The following is an 18,050-nucleotide window of genomic DNA, read 5'->3' as shown; positions in this document are numbered from 1 at the left end:
GTGCTGCCTTCAGGAACAGGGAGTTAAATATGTAACTCACAAATGTTATATAATGTAATCGAGACAAAGTACTTGTTGTTACACTTGTGGAGACATGTGACGTGTCAGATTTGTGAGACAGCGAGTTAAACACAACATCATTGTTTATTTAAATACAGACTCAGTGACACGCACCACTTTTCTTGTCCATCGTGAGAGGCGGAGTTCTCAGTCATCGACTTGTGTTTGGTACAGTTGGAGCCGGCAGCCTGGAGGAAACAGAAATGAAAGAGAGCTACATAAGAAAGTGAAAAGTTGTCATCTGAGCAGAATATCATTTTTACTGGAGAAGGAAACGTACGTGGTCCCTAAGGCTGCAAAGAATTACGGAGCTTCAACCGTATAAAACTAGAATGGCACTCATTAGAGCGCATACCTCTGCCAACAGGCCGCTAATGAGACCACATTTAAATTCACTATATCTGGATGTTATTTGGATCTCATAGATATCAGTCCCCTAATAATGCCAGATTCTTTTCATCAAGATCCATGAAATAATCTCCGTCATGCGGATCTGCACCAACATGTATTGGGTTCTTACTTGAATCCTTTCCCAGCCTCCACAAAATGTTTTTGTGTTAACAAACACACAAATGCAAGTTTTGTTATTACAGCATTTGAAATGCGCAAAGCTCTATACAACAAGAGAATAAACATTTATCTCTCTAAGATAAGATAATCAAGAAGAAGGAAGGCAATTAAACTAAATTATGATCAATGTAACCTAAGACAACAGCTTTTAGGAAAACATTTTAGAATTACATTAGAATTGTTTAGTATACAGTATATGTAATATAGTATTTAAAGTATGGCAGTTGTGTTCACTCTCCGGCTGTCATAGTGAGGTGAGAGAAAGTATTTGCTTTATTTATTAAGCTCATATATAGCTTACACGTAACATTTTATAAAAGGGTCAGCAGTTAATAATTCTGCAGCTAGTATAAAAAAAATGAAGGAAAAGAAAATGCCGATACATCCATTAACTTAATTTCATTTGCCTTTTAAAGCCATCTAATTCACCGCAGCCTGGTCGGGCCCACAGGAAGGGAACATGTTCCATTTGGTGCCACTTTGGGATCATTTGTTCCAGTTGGAGAAGCCAAGACACCAGAGCTGTTTGTCCATTTTTCACAACGAGCTTACTGCAGAGCGCAGTTAAGTGAGATGGAAAACAATTCAGCACGGGGAGTCAAAACCTTTAAGGGCTTATGTAAAGCTTCCTAATAAAATATCCAATACTAATAATATAAAATCCATGCAATTGGCCCAGCTTTGAGTGAGCAGCACAGTTTAAATCCATAATAAATGGACTCTCTCTGTACGCTCTTAATGCCAAATATCAACTCTAAGGCTATTTAGCAAATAGCCGCACGTTATTCACGCAATTTCCATGCAAATTTGTGTCACTGGAGAAAAATATCTGCTACATAAGGGACCTAACGTGCAACTGCCTGCAGCTGTGGTTCAATAGGTGCTGGAGTTCAAACATCAACATGGGAGGTAGGTTTCAGGCAATTTAAATTAGCATTTTCATTACTGCTTTTTGTAGGTGGTACTAAAGAGTATATGGAGTACATGCATTGTATTTTTTATTATGCCCCTGGGGTACACGTTACTGCAGACGTTATAACTGATGACATAATGCAATGAAATAATGAAACCGTAAAAAAAAAGGCATTTTGCTTCAGTGGTGTTCCCTCGCATGTCACTTCAGTTTTATTTTTACACTCAAAGAAGATGAAGGCCTCGTGGGCAAAACACAAACACTCGTCTCCCGAGAGGCAGTTTTTTCCCTTTTGAAACGGCTGCTTTGATATCTGCAGGAAGGATGTGAACACCTCCATGTTGCAATAATCTAAAACAAGTATGTGAGACTGAAAAATGCACAAAAACTCTCAGGGCTCAGAAAAAATAAGTGGCACTTTCTCTGTAGCAGCTCAGACGGTTCCTCAACTAACCTTGTACCAACTGATGTATCACCACTTTGTTACAGATGTCAGACCCGGAGCTGCAGCTGATTCTAAAAAGGGAACGTATTTAGCTCATATTCTGGTTGATCATTTTTATTTTTACTTGAAAAGGTTTTCATGCTCTAATATTCAGAAAACACTTCACTTTCCTCAAACTGTCCATTGCTGCAGCTCCTCCTGTCAGCCTCTGACTGAAACACTTGATTTTAGCTCCTAAATCTTTAACGCCCTCCGGTCTGCTCTGATTGGCCAGCTGGCCCACCCTGTTGTAAATGGTCCACCTCTTTAAGCGCATGAAGGAAATGTCGGCCTATAGGCTCGTTAGTAGGCTAAATTATGCAAACGTGGGTATCACATCCAACAGTTACCTTTAGTTTAATCAAGCCAGAGCTAATTGTTCAAATTCATAGATGCCAGTTCCCTAAATATGCCAGATTCTTTACATCTACATCCATCCATTATTATCTCGCAACCAAAGTTTCCACCAAGTTTCCTGCTTATATGTACAATCACTTTTGTGTAATGCTGCTAATTAGCACATAAACACAGGTGAAAACATTAACTCCTCGATTATAAAAAATACTTTAAGACACCAGAGGAAAGAGACACTGAAAATCATCATATTTCTCCTTCAGCCGTAAAATTGCATTGTGTAGCATCCATTGCACTTGTCTACATTGAGATGTATTTGTGTGTTTTAAGGACACAGAACTGATTTACAGTTTGGAGTAGCAACGTGTTAGGCTGTGTGTTGGGTTGCAGAGCGGAGCAGGGACACACTGCAAGGCAAGCACTTCACACGCTGGCAATGTAATCAATCAACATGACAGCCTGTCCACTCGGGGACCTAAACGGGAACTGTGACAAGCTCTATTCGGTGTCCGTCCCGTCTTCACAGATTGAGCCGTAATAATGAAAAAGACGAGGCGACCTGGAGCAGAATTGTTGTTACAGATGAACAGATACACACACAAACACACACACACACACACACGTAGGGAGGCACGTGAATCAACACAATGACAGCCACTGCACAGGATCTGACACTGTGTGATTGCTACCATGGCTACCGCTCTTCCATCCGCTACTTGTGCGCCCCCCCCCCCCCCGGGAGTGAAGAGAGCACCGGGGCATTCCCGACTCCTCCCGATCGGCTCGCTGTCCTTAAGGCCTAATTAGCAGATTTGGGAACAGAGGAATGCCGCTCGTAATTGCCGAGTGAAGTACGGCCAGACCCCGCTGGCAATTACACACAGTGGGCAGGCGACAAAACCCTCCTTAATTAGATCGTTACCGAAACGCAGAGACAGAGGTATAGGATGGAGGGCGGACAGATAGAAGGAGGAGGGGGGGGGGGGATAGAGACAAGAGGAAAAAGATGGAGAATAAAAGCGTGAAAGTGTCAAATAGATGTGACAGGGAGGGACGAGCGCTGACAGGAGAGGAAGGAAAAGGTTGATGCTGCGACCAGCGAGGAGTTCCATTAACGAGAGCGAGTCTACAGCTGACCTTCACCACCGTGTGAGTTGTGGGGAATTTAGAATAAGTTTCTTCTTTTAATTAAGGTCACTTGTAATTCTTGTGTGGCTAATGAAGGCCTCGGAGCAACGGAGATATATCACGTTGAGCTTCAGCAGGGAAACATGCACGATGGGCATGAATGATTAACCATAACATCAGTGTATGAGCAGAGAGCATGAGTTCGTACACGCAGAGAGTGTTTAGAACTCGTAGATTATCCAGGTTGGGGTTGTGGCTTTGATATCGGAAGCGCCTGGTGACACTGATGATTCATGATCCACATGGGATTACAGAAATAAAGACTTTGAGCTGAAATCTTGAAAAGGCTCCGTTAATCCAAAGAGGTTGTATTTGCCACGAGGCTACACAAAGCTCAAAGGAAGCCACAGGTGTGTGTCTGTAGGCAACAACTTCCAATTTAGTCGCTCTCTTTTGTCCCTGTTTGTTTAACGTGCATGTGCATTGCGTACAGTATGTATTTTAATAAGTGCGACTGGTTGAGTCCTTGTATGTTTGAACGGCAAACACGGCCCGGCGGAAAAAACCCATGCACACAACGTGCAGCCTGTGCGGCGTGCGGCAATCTCTCACCGCCAATCCAATAAGGTCGACAGCTGCTGAGAGGCTGTAACAAAGGTAACGTGAAGCCCGGAGGACGGGAGTAATGAGAGGACGGTAAATAAGCTCCTACTGACAGCCAGGGGGTTTTCACATGTCATCAAACCACAACCACAGCAATGTTGTGTTTTTTTTTTTCTTCTTAAGGGGTTTTATGGACCCCAGGGAATCAACTCAGCACTTAACAGTGTATTTAATAATGTGGAAAAACACATTTAAACACATCTCTGGGGAAAATGTACAACCGAAGATATTAACTTTTTCACAAACTAGTGCAGAAGCCGTTCTAAACCTGCGTGTGTGTGTGTTTACTGGGTCTGTGGTGACGCTGGCTGCAGTTTTCTTATAGATACTATAAAAGTGTTCTGCAGTAATTGAGCCACAGCGAATAAAACCGTGCATCTGGACTCAAAGTTTATTAGTATTGAACGTACAGCTAGGGAAGCTTCATACACAGACAGAGTTTTTCTTATTTGATCAGGGAAGGCCACACTGACTGAAATCTTCTTCAGCTCATGCACCCACTCGAGGATTCATGGATAACCACCAGGGAAACGCACACATGCACATAAAATTACTGCTGACCCAACCTATCACGGAGGGGGAACGGCGTTAATTGAATGTCATGGGTCATTACATCGGAGAGGCTGTGTACTGGAGATTGAATTAGTCTAATACACTGAAACAGAGCAGGCTCAGACAGAAGACAGGCCAGCAGGAAATAAGATTGTCGAGCGCGGGCGGGGGGGGGGGGGGAGAGGAGGAGGTGGGCGGATGGGAAAGGGACAGCGGGTGAGAAAGTGTAAGCGAGGCAGAGCGGGGAGTGGCAGCTGTTCAAACTCATATCTCCCACATGCAGAGCGGCTCTACCGTTAATGTTCCGCTCTCTTCCCTTCTCACACTCTATCTCGGTGGAGAGGGGAAGGTCCATGGATGCGTTGTGACCTCTCACACACAGTGAAGCACTGTGCACCGGCTGCAGCTGCAGCTCTGAAGTGTTTATCCACTATCTGAGAGGAGCTGTGAGGAAGCAGAGCAGAGCAGAGAGTGTGGGGGGGGGGGAAACAGGCAGAGCGGCAACAATAACGAGAGTTCTGGGTCCTTATCACAGGCCCGACATGGGACCGGCTATCTGTTTGCTCTTGCACTGCCCTGAGAATATAAACCAGCCGTCCACCTCAACACACCAGCTCTCAGGCCCAGAAAAACAAACTCACATGTGCAGGCGAACCGAGCGATACAGATAAATATGCAAAGTACCAAATAGTTTCTTTATTTGCCGACTGAAGCACAATCCAGCAGGAGTGCAATTTCTGCACAGCAGCAAAATGCTTTTCAAAGTAATTTGGGTTTTTAAAGTCCCCATTTTCAGCAAATAAAGCAAAATGACGACATTTCATTTTAAATTTAAAGTTGCTGATGTTAGAAATCTAACAGTTTTAAAAGCAGGTACTTTTGAAAACCCCTACACCACCACCACCACCATTACTCATGGTCTTGTTTTGCTCTAAGCAGCAGAGAAATCAGTTGAAACCAGACAAGCTAGAAAGATTTAATACTATTCACTTATCAGGTTTAGATTTGTTGTTAGACAATCAAGGTTACAACTTTGAATTATACCTCTAGAATGAGGTGTGTAGTGGAGTGAAGGAAAAACAGAGGAGAGATGTGAAAACCAAGTTGTGTCTCGTCTGAATGAAATTAATAAAAAAGCCTCAGATGTGACTCAACAGCAAACAGAAAGAGCTTGGTTGAAGAGAACTGAAAGCTGTAGCACACTTTATACAATTATTTATTCATATGGGGAAAACTTTCAGTATAATATGAACCGACCGATGATGATATAACACATTTTAATTGTGGGATGACAATGAAGTATTTCAAGAGTCTAAATTATTTTGCAGATGAGCTCGCTATATATTCCTCCATGAAACTGTTTGAGCCATTGTTAAACAGTGCTTTAATGTTTGATATAAGCCACAGCCTTTAAATGAATTTTAACCTTCACATTAAGGAAAAAGTCATGAATCACATAAGCTTTTTTTCCAGGCTAATTTATTAAATCGGTTGTTGTCCACTTTGTCCTCATCTGTGTCCCATTACAGACACACTCCCTGGGACACAAGTGCGAGGGGGGGGGGTGGGGGGGGGGGACACGGCGGATGCTTCAATTAGCTCGATCTGGGGAGTTGATGCAGATGTGCAGGACAATTTTGCATAATGACAAACGCACTGACAAGACAACTGGGAGCTGGAAAGTTTTTCTGATTTCTGAACCAAACCAAATGAAGGGCGTTAGCACCCAGATCACGAGGAGGAGAGAACGAGGGAGACGTTTATCTGATATCTCAGAGCTTAGTCTGTGTTTGCTCGGCAGGAACAGATCAATCCCTCCGCTCCGTAAGAGCTGTTTGAGCACAGTCCAGTTCATCCCCCCCCCCCCCCCCCCCCGCAGTCTAATATTATCCCAGTCTATGTATAGCACATAACAACAACAGCGCTCGACTAGAATATATCTTTTGGGCCAATTTTCCCCCTGTTAACCGGTTCCATACTTCTTCATCTAGATTCCTAATAATCCAACACGATGAAGACTCTCTCTCAGTGTGTCAGTGCTTCTGTGTTCAGCCGTGTCCCCTGTTCACTTTGTGCAAAACAACGTCTGGATCCCGACCCCTGAGAGAAAAGGAAGAAGGGAACTTCTGTCTATGGGCTTCATTAAACAGTGGCACAAATATTCTGCCCGGCTGTCGTGAGGAGGCGGCTGGTTTATTATAGGTCAGCTCAAACTGACTAATTTAAATGATGGTGCTGGGAAGAAAACCCATCCTTGAATGCGACTATAATGAGTTTATGTCTAGGATAGTGAAAGATGGGGACAGCTGTAGAGGAGGTGCTACTTGTTATTATTTGCAAACGAGAACTTAATTGTTTTGGGGGAAAATAAATCTGTTATCACTGTGTTATTTAAGCTTAATGAGCCTGTTCTCCTTCTGAGCGCTGAATGGAAGTGATTTTCTTTCCAAGCTCAGGGACAAACAATAGAAACTCAACAGAAAACAAAGCGACCAGAGCCGCACACTGATGTCTTTAAAGTCTGCCCTTCTATTGTTCAGTTGCAGTTGCGGGTTTCCTTTGCCTCTGCGTGAGGAAGTCAGTTGTAAGAACTTGAAAAAAAAAACACAGAGACCGAGTGTTTCGCTCAGATTCCCACAGGCGACGGAGAAAGTACAGGATGCATGTGGAGGTTGACCCCAGGGCTGGGTTCTTTTCAGAGCAACATGGGAAAATTGGGAAGATGCTGCTGCTTCTAGATGTTACTATTGTGTAATGCGAGGGCTGGAAGAAATCACCACTGAGACATCATCTTTTTAACAAACCTGATTAAAGAGAAAAGAAGATTCTACAATAAAAGGTTATTATATTTTAAGATTTGGCCGAAATACCCTGCAAAGCTGCAAGTTATGATGAAGAAGTGAATAAGAGACGATTGTGTGTGATGTCCCGTGTCCATCAGGGTCCACTGGAATCATCCACACAGCCCAAAATGCATGGACACTAGGAAAGCGTGTGCATAAAAAACTTTCATTTTTTCCACGCCCACCTACACCTGCAACCTGCACCCATTGGACGGGGCTAGCTGTCAATCACATGGTATCTATGTTCCAATGCATTCCGTGCATTATCATTTATTTGACTCTAAGCTGGGACCATCATTTACTAAATTAAAATCATGCTATGCTAAGACCTGAAACCAGTAACTGAGACTGTAACCTCCTTGGGAAAATGTTATTTTCTTATAGACTTTTACATTGGCTTCAGTTTTCATACCCAGAGTGCACGTCCATTTTTATATACAGTCTATTGATCATCCATTGTCTACTATTAATAACTTCAATCAATAACATCCAGCCCTTTATTCAGAACATAGCCCTTCATGAAACCACGATAATCAATTTGTCTGATCATTACTCAGATTTACACTGTGCCTCTTTCAGATTACTATTTTTTTGGAGTATTACAAGCTGTATGGTAGGAATAAGTGTGGATGGAGGGAAAAAAAAAAGATAAGCGAGTCCATATCAATTTTATCTGCCTGTGTGGACATGACCCTCGAGTTACCCCCCCTGTCCCGCTTCGGCCACATCTGTCAAAGGACAGATAACCCCTGTGTCCCTCCCTCCAACTGTTTCTTTATCAGGGGCTCGCTCCTTCTCTTCATCCCTCCATTCGGAGAAAGAAAGCATCTTCCTTTACTTTAAGATGGCTCTCCTCGTGGCCTGTAGGGTTGTTTCAGCATGAGGAACAGATGCTTGCTTTCATTAGCCACGAAGGAAGTGACACACCATCTATTATTCATCGTAGCACACAGCCGACCCCTTCTCGCTGCATCTACGTTAGCATCCGGGCTATTTCCGTTTCATGGAAGTTAATGAGGCTGGTGGAGTACCTGCTACCGCTAATTAGCATGTGGGCTATCTGTCTGTGCCGGCGTCAGCAGTCGGAGATGAAGAGGAGGCTGGTGAAAAGATGAAGAGTAGAGAAATGTGACAAACAGCGGAGGGAGAAGGTGCTTTACGTTGCCATCGAAGACTAGATCACCTGCAGTGCTGCCAAGTCACATTACATCCACGTTCACTCTGTGTGACAGGCATAAACTACACACACACACACACACACAAACACACACTCACACAAAGACACACGTTCAAACACCAAACATGTATAAAATATTCAAATGTACAGTGCAAGTAAGTTCCATATGATGTGTTAACACACTCTCAGTGAAACATGAGTTATAAATAAATCTCGGGCCCCTCGCTCATTAATTAGCACTTACTACTACCACAGCCAAAACTGTACAAACACACACATACACACACACACACACAGACACACACACACACACAGGCAAGCAGGAAACACAGTTGGCTGAACATGAAATAATATGCTGTGTGTGCGACACACACCCACACACAAACACATACATGCAAACACACCATTTATACTCTCCTACACACAGTCACACACAGTCACACACACACACACACACCTCCTGGTGATAGAGAGCCTGCCTGACACCAGCAGAGCGTATAGAGCCGGGCAGGCGATGGTGGAGCGGCCCAGTCTGCAGAGCAGTGGGAGAAACCAACACTTATAAATTCACACTATTGATCTGCATGACGCACGATGACGGCCCCTTTCACACAATAACACATTCAGATACCGCCTATAGGAAAAATAAGGAGTTGGCTGATTGCCACACTGAGTCGCTCAATGCCTATTTGATTGTACCGCTCGTGTGCGTGTGTGTGTGTGTGTGTGTGTGTGTGTGTGTGTGTGCGTGTAACGGATGCATGTTGCCTGATTGTCGGCCTGCCAGCTTGTTCCCTACCTATTGTGCCAAATGTGTATGAGCAGCTCCGACATTCTAAGAACACACACACACACACACACACACACACACACACACACCAACACACTCTTTCACACTGCTTCTCACACATGCCAGGCAAACACATGTGACCTATGTTCTCGGCCGCAAAAATAAAACGACGAGAGAGGGAGTGCGTAAAGGAAGGAGGTGGGGGGTAGACGATCAAAGAGAGGATGAGCAGTGTGAGGTAAACAAGATGGAATTAAAGCCGAGGAAAACAGGGAAATCCAGAGAGCAAACTGTTTACGAGAGTAAATTGGTTTCAGAAAAAAAAATAACAAACGCACACAAGAGCAGAGGCAAAGGATGAGTCAGAAGAGAAAAGGAGTAACTCCTCAAGGGGGGGGTTCGACTCTCACCTGCCACACAGGCCCTGTCACCTCCTGTCCTTCCTGTTCCTGTGAGTGTGACTGACCCTGCCTCGCTGTTGACCTCAGCACAGAGGAAAGGACAGAAGAAAAAAAACTGAAATAAAAGGAGGGAGGAAGGGTGGGAAAGGGGTGGAGGTGCTGGCAGACGCCTCGGAGGGAGGAGAAGAGAAGATGCTGGTCAAACTATTGGCCCACTGCTACCAAAATAAATAATACCCAAAAGATAAATGAGCTGGAGGGAGGACACACCCACACACACCCACACACACACAAACAACGACACACAAACAGACGTGGTCATCAACTACCTCTGCTCCTCTGTATGCGTCAACAGTGCAGCAACTTTAAGTGTGTGTAGCTGTGATAGCGTGTGTGTGTGTGTGTGTTTGTGTGCAAAGTTTGGGATTTCCTAAAGTGCTCATGACCACAAGGGAGACATGATGCAAAGTGTGTGTTTGTGTGCAACTTTTTGGTGTGTATGTGTGAGTGTGTTCATTCATGCATCTCCTGTTGTGTGCACCCATGTGTGTTTCTGGGGTTGTGTTAGTGTCCGTTAAGGCTGCGGGGCAAAAACGGCCTGCCCTACAATGAACGCCCATCATGCACCATTCTAATTATCACTGAAGGACCTCAAGCAAACCCCTGCTGTGCTGCCACCAGGCCGAGCGAGGCCTGCTTCCACCGGGTCAGGCTCCACATTGGATCGACAGTGTCTCTCTGAAGCGTCACACTGTCCATCGCTGCATGAGGTATCATCTCTGTGAAACCAGAGAGAGTAAACCCCTCAGCTAGCTGCGTCCAGCTCGATATCAGAGAGCAGTCTAATGAGTAAACCCATAGCCTGGCCCCGTTTGGCTCTGCAGGCCAAATGAGGTAAATAATTAACTGCCTTTAAATAGGCTAACTGCCCACACTAATGGGTCCTATCTCTTATCTCACTCCTGCACCGATCCCTCAGACCCGCCGGTGCTAATTCCCCTCAGTTCATTTTAAAGGCAAACATCTACCTAAAAAAAAAAAACAGCCCCGGCAGCAGCAGGAAGCACGTAGCGTGTGTAAAATAGAGCCTGAACACTTTGGCTTGACGTGCCAGGCGGCGGCAGAAATATATGGAGCACATGAAAAATTCATACGATATAGTGCAGAGCTGTTGTGGATGTTCTTTGAGGCCAAAGGGTTCGTTTTAATTATAACTTGAGGGAGAAAGGTAATGTTTCGGGGGGGGGGGGGGAGCAGGAAAGATTTGTCAACACTGACACTGGTGATAGCGTAACTGTCACTTTGCACTTTAATTGTCTCATGAATCAGTTGGTTTAATCTGATGAGGCTGTTTGTAATGGATAAGTAAATGTGAGGTGAAGCAGAACATGTGAGGATGTGAGGGAAGAGTCATGATTCGAAGCTGATGAGCCAACGACTGGAGACTAGAACCTGAACCATACAGCACCTGGACCCCTCTGCACAGAACCCTGGTAAGAAGCCATGCTCAGGAAAGATTCTATGGACTTTGGGGAAACGCAGAAATCTCTGTCCATCTTCTCTGTCTGTATGTGACTCACATATCTAGAGAACTGCTCATCATATCGGCTTCACACTTTGTTTGTGTATAGACAAGAGCCGGAGGAAGTTCAGAGTCGAATTTGGGGCCATTTGGACACTTTCATTATGAATAAACTTTGAATAAAAAGGGAACAAGAACAACAAATTATTCTCCAGTTCGGGGTTCTGTGTACAGAGTCGATTCTTGCTGTGTCATGATTACTGCAGGTAACGTTTATCATGCAAAGTAGTATCTTTTGTCATCAGCCATGTTTACAATGAGCACTGCACTAGTATTTTAAATGATGAGCACTTGAAAGGAGATCTCAGTGAACCACCTTTCACTTTGTATAATGGGTATTTTTCTCTGTACATCAAAAGGAGTAAAAAGAAGACATGATTTCTTTCTGACAAGTGTTGTCTTGCATGGGAAACTTTTGTCAGACACAAACTGAGACTATGTTAGAATCTTCAGCATCTAACCCCCCCCCCCCCCCCCCCCCCACCCCACCCCCCCTATATGCCTAACACACTGCATGAAATCAGCTCAAACACTTTCATCTAAAGCAGCGGACTGAAAGAGGGTGTGATGCGGCCTAGAGGGTTAAGCTTCCCTCCTGCAGATCACATGGACCGTCTCCTGTCAGGAGGGATCAGATCGGACCTCAGGACCCGAGGTCTCCTAGACATCCTCTGTCCACTTTGCTTCTCCTTATGTTGATAGATGTGAAAATGCAATGTCGAAAAGATGTGCACTGAGAAGTTGTGGCATCATGGGGGCGTCACACGTGGTATTAGACTGACCCCGGTTGAAGGATCCCAAGATAAAGCGAAGGACATAAAAGTTTGGTGTAGCTTAAAACAGCTGCTTTGTGTTTTGTGGGTCATCATTGCTGGAATCAGAAAATTGTACAAAGTTGTCACTGCAACCCCCGAATGTGACGCTGAAATAATGTGGTTGGATGAAGTTTTAGACCCTGATGAATTATATGACACTTGAGTTAAAACTATACACTGTATATAAAGATGGACTAAAGGACAACTCCCTGAAAGTGAATAAAAAACATATTGATCGCCACCTGGTGGCTGGCTGCAATATAGATCATAAATCCTGCCTTTGTGTTTATTTTATACGATAAGTTTGGTTTTAATTAGTGGTTTGATTCAATAAAATTGGGATGAAACTGGCTACAAATGACTTCAGAAAGATTCCATTGAAGATGAGAAGTATCATCAATCAGCCTATGGTTAAAATATATATTTAGGCTGTTTGAGTCTGATGAGTGTCCAGGATCCAATCAGCTCAGCCCAAAGAAACCACATGGTGCCGTCACCTCGTTGGCCTTTAAACAAGCAGGACAAGGTGTAATGGCGCAGGTTGGTTTCTTGCTGGACCAACACCTGCCTTCAGGAGTCTCCCTCTCTTTAACGGAGCAGTCCAACATTCCTGCGTATAGGCACACGTGTCACAAAGTGTATTGTTCTAAACGAGCAGTCTCCCTGCTCCCGCGTGGGCAAAAACACACTGTTCAAATGTTAAAATAACAACAAGCAGCATTACACAAAGTCTGGCTCCACAGGGAATCTGTAAATGTGTGTGTCTGGGTGTATCTGGCAGTGTGTGAGTGTGAAAACCCTAAAATTGCTCTAACTGCTGCTCTCCACAGCTCATGCACGTAGAGTTCAGTGCAACAGCTTGGAGTCATGTGCAGTGTTTTCACATCTGTGGAATTCACAAAGAGACAATAAGCTTATTTGTAACAAAGTTTTCCTCCAACTAATTCCTCAGCTCACCTCAAATCAGGTTATATTTTCAGATACTTTGACTTTGCATGTAAGTTTTCACGTGAACTCAGCTCTGGGAATCGCAAATATTTCAATCTTTCATTACACCACTGCTGCCGTTTCCTCGCAGCATAATTCTGTGTGCGGCCGTAGAAGTTCCAGACCTCTGGCATCTTGAGATTTATGCACACTGTTGCAAGACACAATTATCTCTGAGAGCGCAGTCTGCAGTGTGTGTGTGTGTGTGTGTGTGTGTGTGTGTGTGTTTGTGTGTCCAATGTGTCTGAGCGGGGGCAAGTGCGAAAATCCAATAACTGTCTTTATTGGCAAAGGTCACGGTTCTGAGACGACATCACAGCTTCAAGGAAATTCAGGTTTTATTCTCAAAATGAGTCGAATAACATGAATACAATTGTAAGAAATTTAATAAAGTCACATATTTCTAATTTTGGAGTGCACACTTTTAGTTTTGTCCGCGTGTCGTTGACATTGACTGTAAATAAAAATAGATCTCCACTTCCTCTCACTTTCTAGAAGTGAAATAACCCACATGCCAATTTTCGAGTTGGCTCTGAGCATGAACAATCATCGGAAGTGGCCGTGGTATTGAGGCCCTGCCAAATACATGCACTTGACCAATCACAAGTCAGTATGACCTGACAGTCATAACGTTTACCCGCCTTTTTTTGTATTCAAACGGTTATTAAAAGCAATATTGAAAATGAAATGGCACAAAATATCCTTGAGCAAAATGTATTTGGCGTTTATTTTGACTTTTTAGTTTGGACCATGTCCCATCAACTAACATGGAGTAGGTGGGGTTATGACCATTACAGGAGCCATGCAGCAAAATTCATCTTTACAGACAGTCTATGTATGACACCAAGGCCTAGAATTCCATTTGACGTCCTAAAAGTAAATTATGGTCGTTTATAGAAATGCAAGACATTTGTTTTTTTAAATATGGAAGATAAACTCGCAAGAGATTAATCATGGGGCCTAAGAAACTGAAGAAAACTTTAAATAATCCACTGCACTTCCTCAAGCCCCGGAAACAGAGTGTGTAATGGTTTTGTTTTGTTTGGCGATACCATCTCAGTCGAATCCTTGTTGGCAGAACATCTGTGTTTGGTTTTGTAATCATTTTTTATAGTTTTACTGTGGGCCTCATTTATCAGAAAATAATGTACACAAACTCATATATATACTGTTGTTTTAACCAGATGTCTACATTCACTACATCTCTCAGGCTTGTTATAATTTATACTGCTTCAATGTGCTCACCATATGTTGTGTGCATGTTCTTTATCATAGCTTATATACACAGAACTATCTGTTCCACCAAGGAGATACATTTCAGCTCCAGACCTTATATAGTCTAGAGACGATCCTTCCAACGCCAACAGATGATATTGTTGGCCATCGCCTCCTGTAAGTTTCTTTTCTCTTATGTTTTCATTGTTCTGTTTTCCCATTCCTTCGAGGATTTACACATGTAGGCAAAGAGCTAAGAATAACACACTGGATACACACTCTGACTGGGAGCTGCAGGCAGATACTGGGACATTTTTGGGGCCTTTACTCGTCTCTCAGGTTGTATTTTGTGCGTGAGTTGCTTTGTATATCGCAAACTGAAGGTGAGAGAGGCAGTGACATGCATTGAGATCATAGACTGAAGAATAAATAAAGATGGACGACATGAAAGCTCCCAAAAGTGCAGCCAAATTCCTACATAGCCCCCTGGTGGCTGGCTGCAGTATATAGGTCATAAGCTACAAAGTCAAAGTATACATCAAATCAAATGTTTTCGATTGTCATGAGTTCTTATCTCTGATGTTTGTTCAAGTAAGATTTCATAAGTGTTGTTTATTTGATGCTTTAAAAAAGTGGGTGAAACATCATGATTGACAGCTGAGACTGACTCCTGATTGGTCAAATGCATGTATCAAATAAGTGGATAACGTTTCTTCCATGTTTATATTCAGCCTGTGGTTTGGATACACAACGAGTTCTGGCAAATGAAGCAGTTACAATTATAGTATCATCATATGTAGATTAAATCCACTGAATGCAGCTTGACTAGGAGCAACCAGCTCACATTTAAGAAGTGATCCATCACTTAGATGATCTTGAGATGGACAAATAAGAGTCACTGACCAGGATTTTCCACTGTGAACGTGCGTGTGTTTATGTGTGTGTTTGTATGTAGGTGTGTGTGTGTGTGTGTGTGTGTGTGTGTGTGTGTGTGCGCAGCTGGGGGGGGGGGGGGCCGCGGCAGGACTGACAGACATCCTGAGGAAGGCCGGTTGCTGATAAGGGCTTCAGGCAGGGAAAAGACTGTTTATCCTTTGAAACAGACGCCCACTGAACTGACCACAGTACACACCTCACCGCTCAAGTGGAAATGACCCGAACTGTGCTGATCGCTGTGCGTGCATGAGGAGACACGGAGCGGGAGAAAGCATCAGATGCAGAGGCAACACAAAAATAGACTTAAAGAAAAAGGACTGCAGACTGAAATCCAAAACGCAGCCTTTTTTCTTATATTGTGACCTTTCAACTGATTACAGAAAATGCAGAAAATAGAAAGTGTGCTGCTACACCACGGGGACACCGCACACCTTGCATCACTCATTTCCCATCCTCCATTATTTTCTCTTCTCTATCTGTGGGTGTCATCACCATGTAAACGCGCAGGCAGGCAAAGAGGAGCAAAGCAAAGGCCAAGCGAGAGAAGGCCTCCATGTCGGCGTGAGGGACAAGCAGCTCAGACGGAAACAGAAGAGAACAGACGCACAACTTTAGTTCCAGCCACAATCTTCCTTGCTCTGCCTCCCTCACTTCTTCTTACATTTTTCGGACTTTCCCAGATGCTGAAACCCTTTGAATTTCCTAACAGCACATTTCCCTGGTTTCATTTCAGAGTCGCCGTGACCCACAAAATACTTCTGAATGTACCGACGTGTCATTCCAGCTTCCGCAGGGATGTTTTGTATGAGAAGTAGAGCGGGGGGAGCATCTGTACCACAGTCAACACTGTGCACAACAACAGCTGCAGTGTTTTTTTTGTTTTTGCAATGTAAACAGAAACCAAGATAGAAAAATACTGCGATACAGTAGCAAGCCACAGCCAAACACTCAAAACTAAATGAGCTTTGCGATCGTTTCCCGTCACTTTGTCGGCGCTGCAGCCGTCATTAAGTGAGCACGGTGGCTTATGTGGGTCTCCATCGATTTTACGACTTTTTTAGTGGAGTCAATAAGCCATAAAACAACAAAATCAATCTCCTCCCTTGTTGGTTCACTGCACTATATGGAGATGAAGATGTGCATCGGCTGTCAGCAATTTTATCTGGGCAATTTCCACGCGCAAGCATTTCTATCAGGTGCGGAGCAAAGCATCCGAGGCTCGATCACGATATGATCAGCTTTCATTGATTTTAGGAGAAGCGATTTCCAGGGGCTGATGGCAGGAGTGGAATGGGGGGGGCATCAGTTTCTCATTGTCCGTCTCCTAAATGAGATCCGTTTTTTTTATTCTCTCTCTTTCTGTTTCTGTCTATGGTGGTGACATGGTTTAGATGCACGAGGACAAAGTGTAGAATTAAAACTAGAATGGCCATTAGTAGAGTGCAAACCTCCACCAAGGCCCTTAAATTCAATCAAGCTGAAGCGAATGACACAGTCACAGAAATCTGTCGTCTAGACTAGTATAAAACACATTTTATACATAAAGATCCATGAAAATCTGTGAGAAGGTCAATAAATGCTGAGTTTCAATGTAACCCGTCTGCTCTTATCCGTTAAGTTGTTACCGTCCACACAGACAGTCAGACCTCATAGTTTCAGATTCAGATGTCCTCGATCTTGTCCTAGATCTGTTCAGGAGGAGAGTGACATATGCACATGCACCCCCCACTACCACGATAGATTGAATTCATCCAATGGGAAATGCTTGGAGAAAACGTGACACAAACTTTCTGGATCCGCCCGTTTATTCAGATCCAGTTTCTTTCCTAAACCCAGCACATCCTTCCATCAATATCCATGGTAATCTGTCCAAGAGGTTTTTCATTAATCCTGTTAACTAACAGACAAAACAAAATGAAAGCATATCCTCCTCGGCAGAAGTAAGAAATGGAGAAAAAAACAGAGGCCACCGAATGAAAGATTCAAGGGAAGAGAGATATAGAGGAAAAGAAACACAGAGAGAGATAGAGAGAGAGAGAGAGAGAGAGAGAGAGATAGTTTATCATTAAGTGTGGGTGAAGCATGGCTGAGCAATAACTTGATTGTGGGTTTGGTTTGCTCTCTCCCACAGACAGCCTCCTCCTGTAGGGCACAGCTACATAGACTGCAGGCCGGCTTCTAATATCACTTCTAATCACTAACAGCCAACAAACCACAGCTACAAATCGCCGGGGGGGGGGGGGGGGGGGAGATGTAACCGAGTAGAGGGAGCGAGACAGTGTTTATGTGTCTGATATTTTATCTATGTTTTATGAGCTTTATACAAACACATCTTGTATTCCTGTCTTTGTTGGCGTATCTTCTCCGGGTGTCTTCCTGACCATGAATCAGGCCTGAGGCCACCGAGGCCTAAACAATGACCAGAGCAGACAACCGAGGTATTTCACCCCCTGCAGCCTATAGGGACCGAGTCGTGCATGTAAACAACTGCAATGATATACAGGCAACAATGGGAGGTGGTGGCCTTGGAGATCACAACAGTCCTGGTGTGGAATACGTAAGCACGTGGATGTAGGAAAA

General features: G+C 43.9%; 1 protein-coding gene across 1 annotated transcript in view; it reads right to left on the bottom strand.

Moving 5' to 3' along the window:
- The window catches only part of kank4 (KN motif and ankyrin repeat domains 4), a 28,375-nt gene extending 18,234 nt beyond the window's left edge, over positions 1–10,141 (bottom strand). The window contains exons 1-2 of the mRNA XM_053430019.1: positions 9,945–10,141; positions 175–248 (exon numbers count right to left, since the gene is read on the bottom strand). Coding sequence (XP_053285994.1) covers positions 175–190 — 16 coding nt within the window. The 5' untranslated portion in view covers positions 191–248; positions 9,945–10,141. The remainder of the gene's footprint in view (positions 1–174; positions 249–9,944) is intronic.
- Between the last annotated feature and the right edge of the window lie 7,909 nt (positions 10,142–18,050).

This window comes from Pleuronectes platessa, chromosome 9, assembly GCF_947347685.1.
Source record: "Pleuronectes platessa chromosome 9, fPlePla1.1, whole genome shotgun sequence".
Lineage (NCBI taxonomy): Eukaryota > Metazoa > Chordata > Actinopteri > Pleuronectiformes > Pleuronectidae > Pleuronectes > Pleuronectes platessa.
This window is presented reverse-complemented; position numbering and strand designations above follow the sequence as displayed.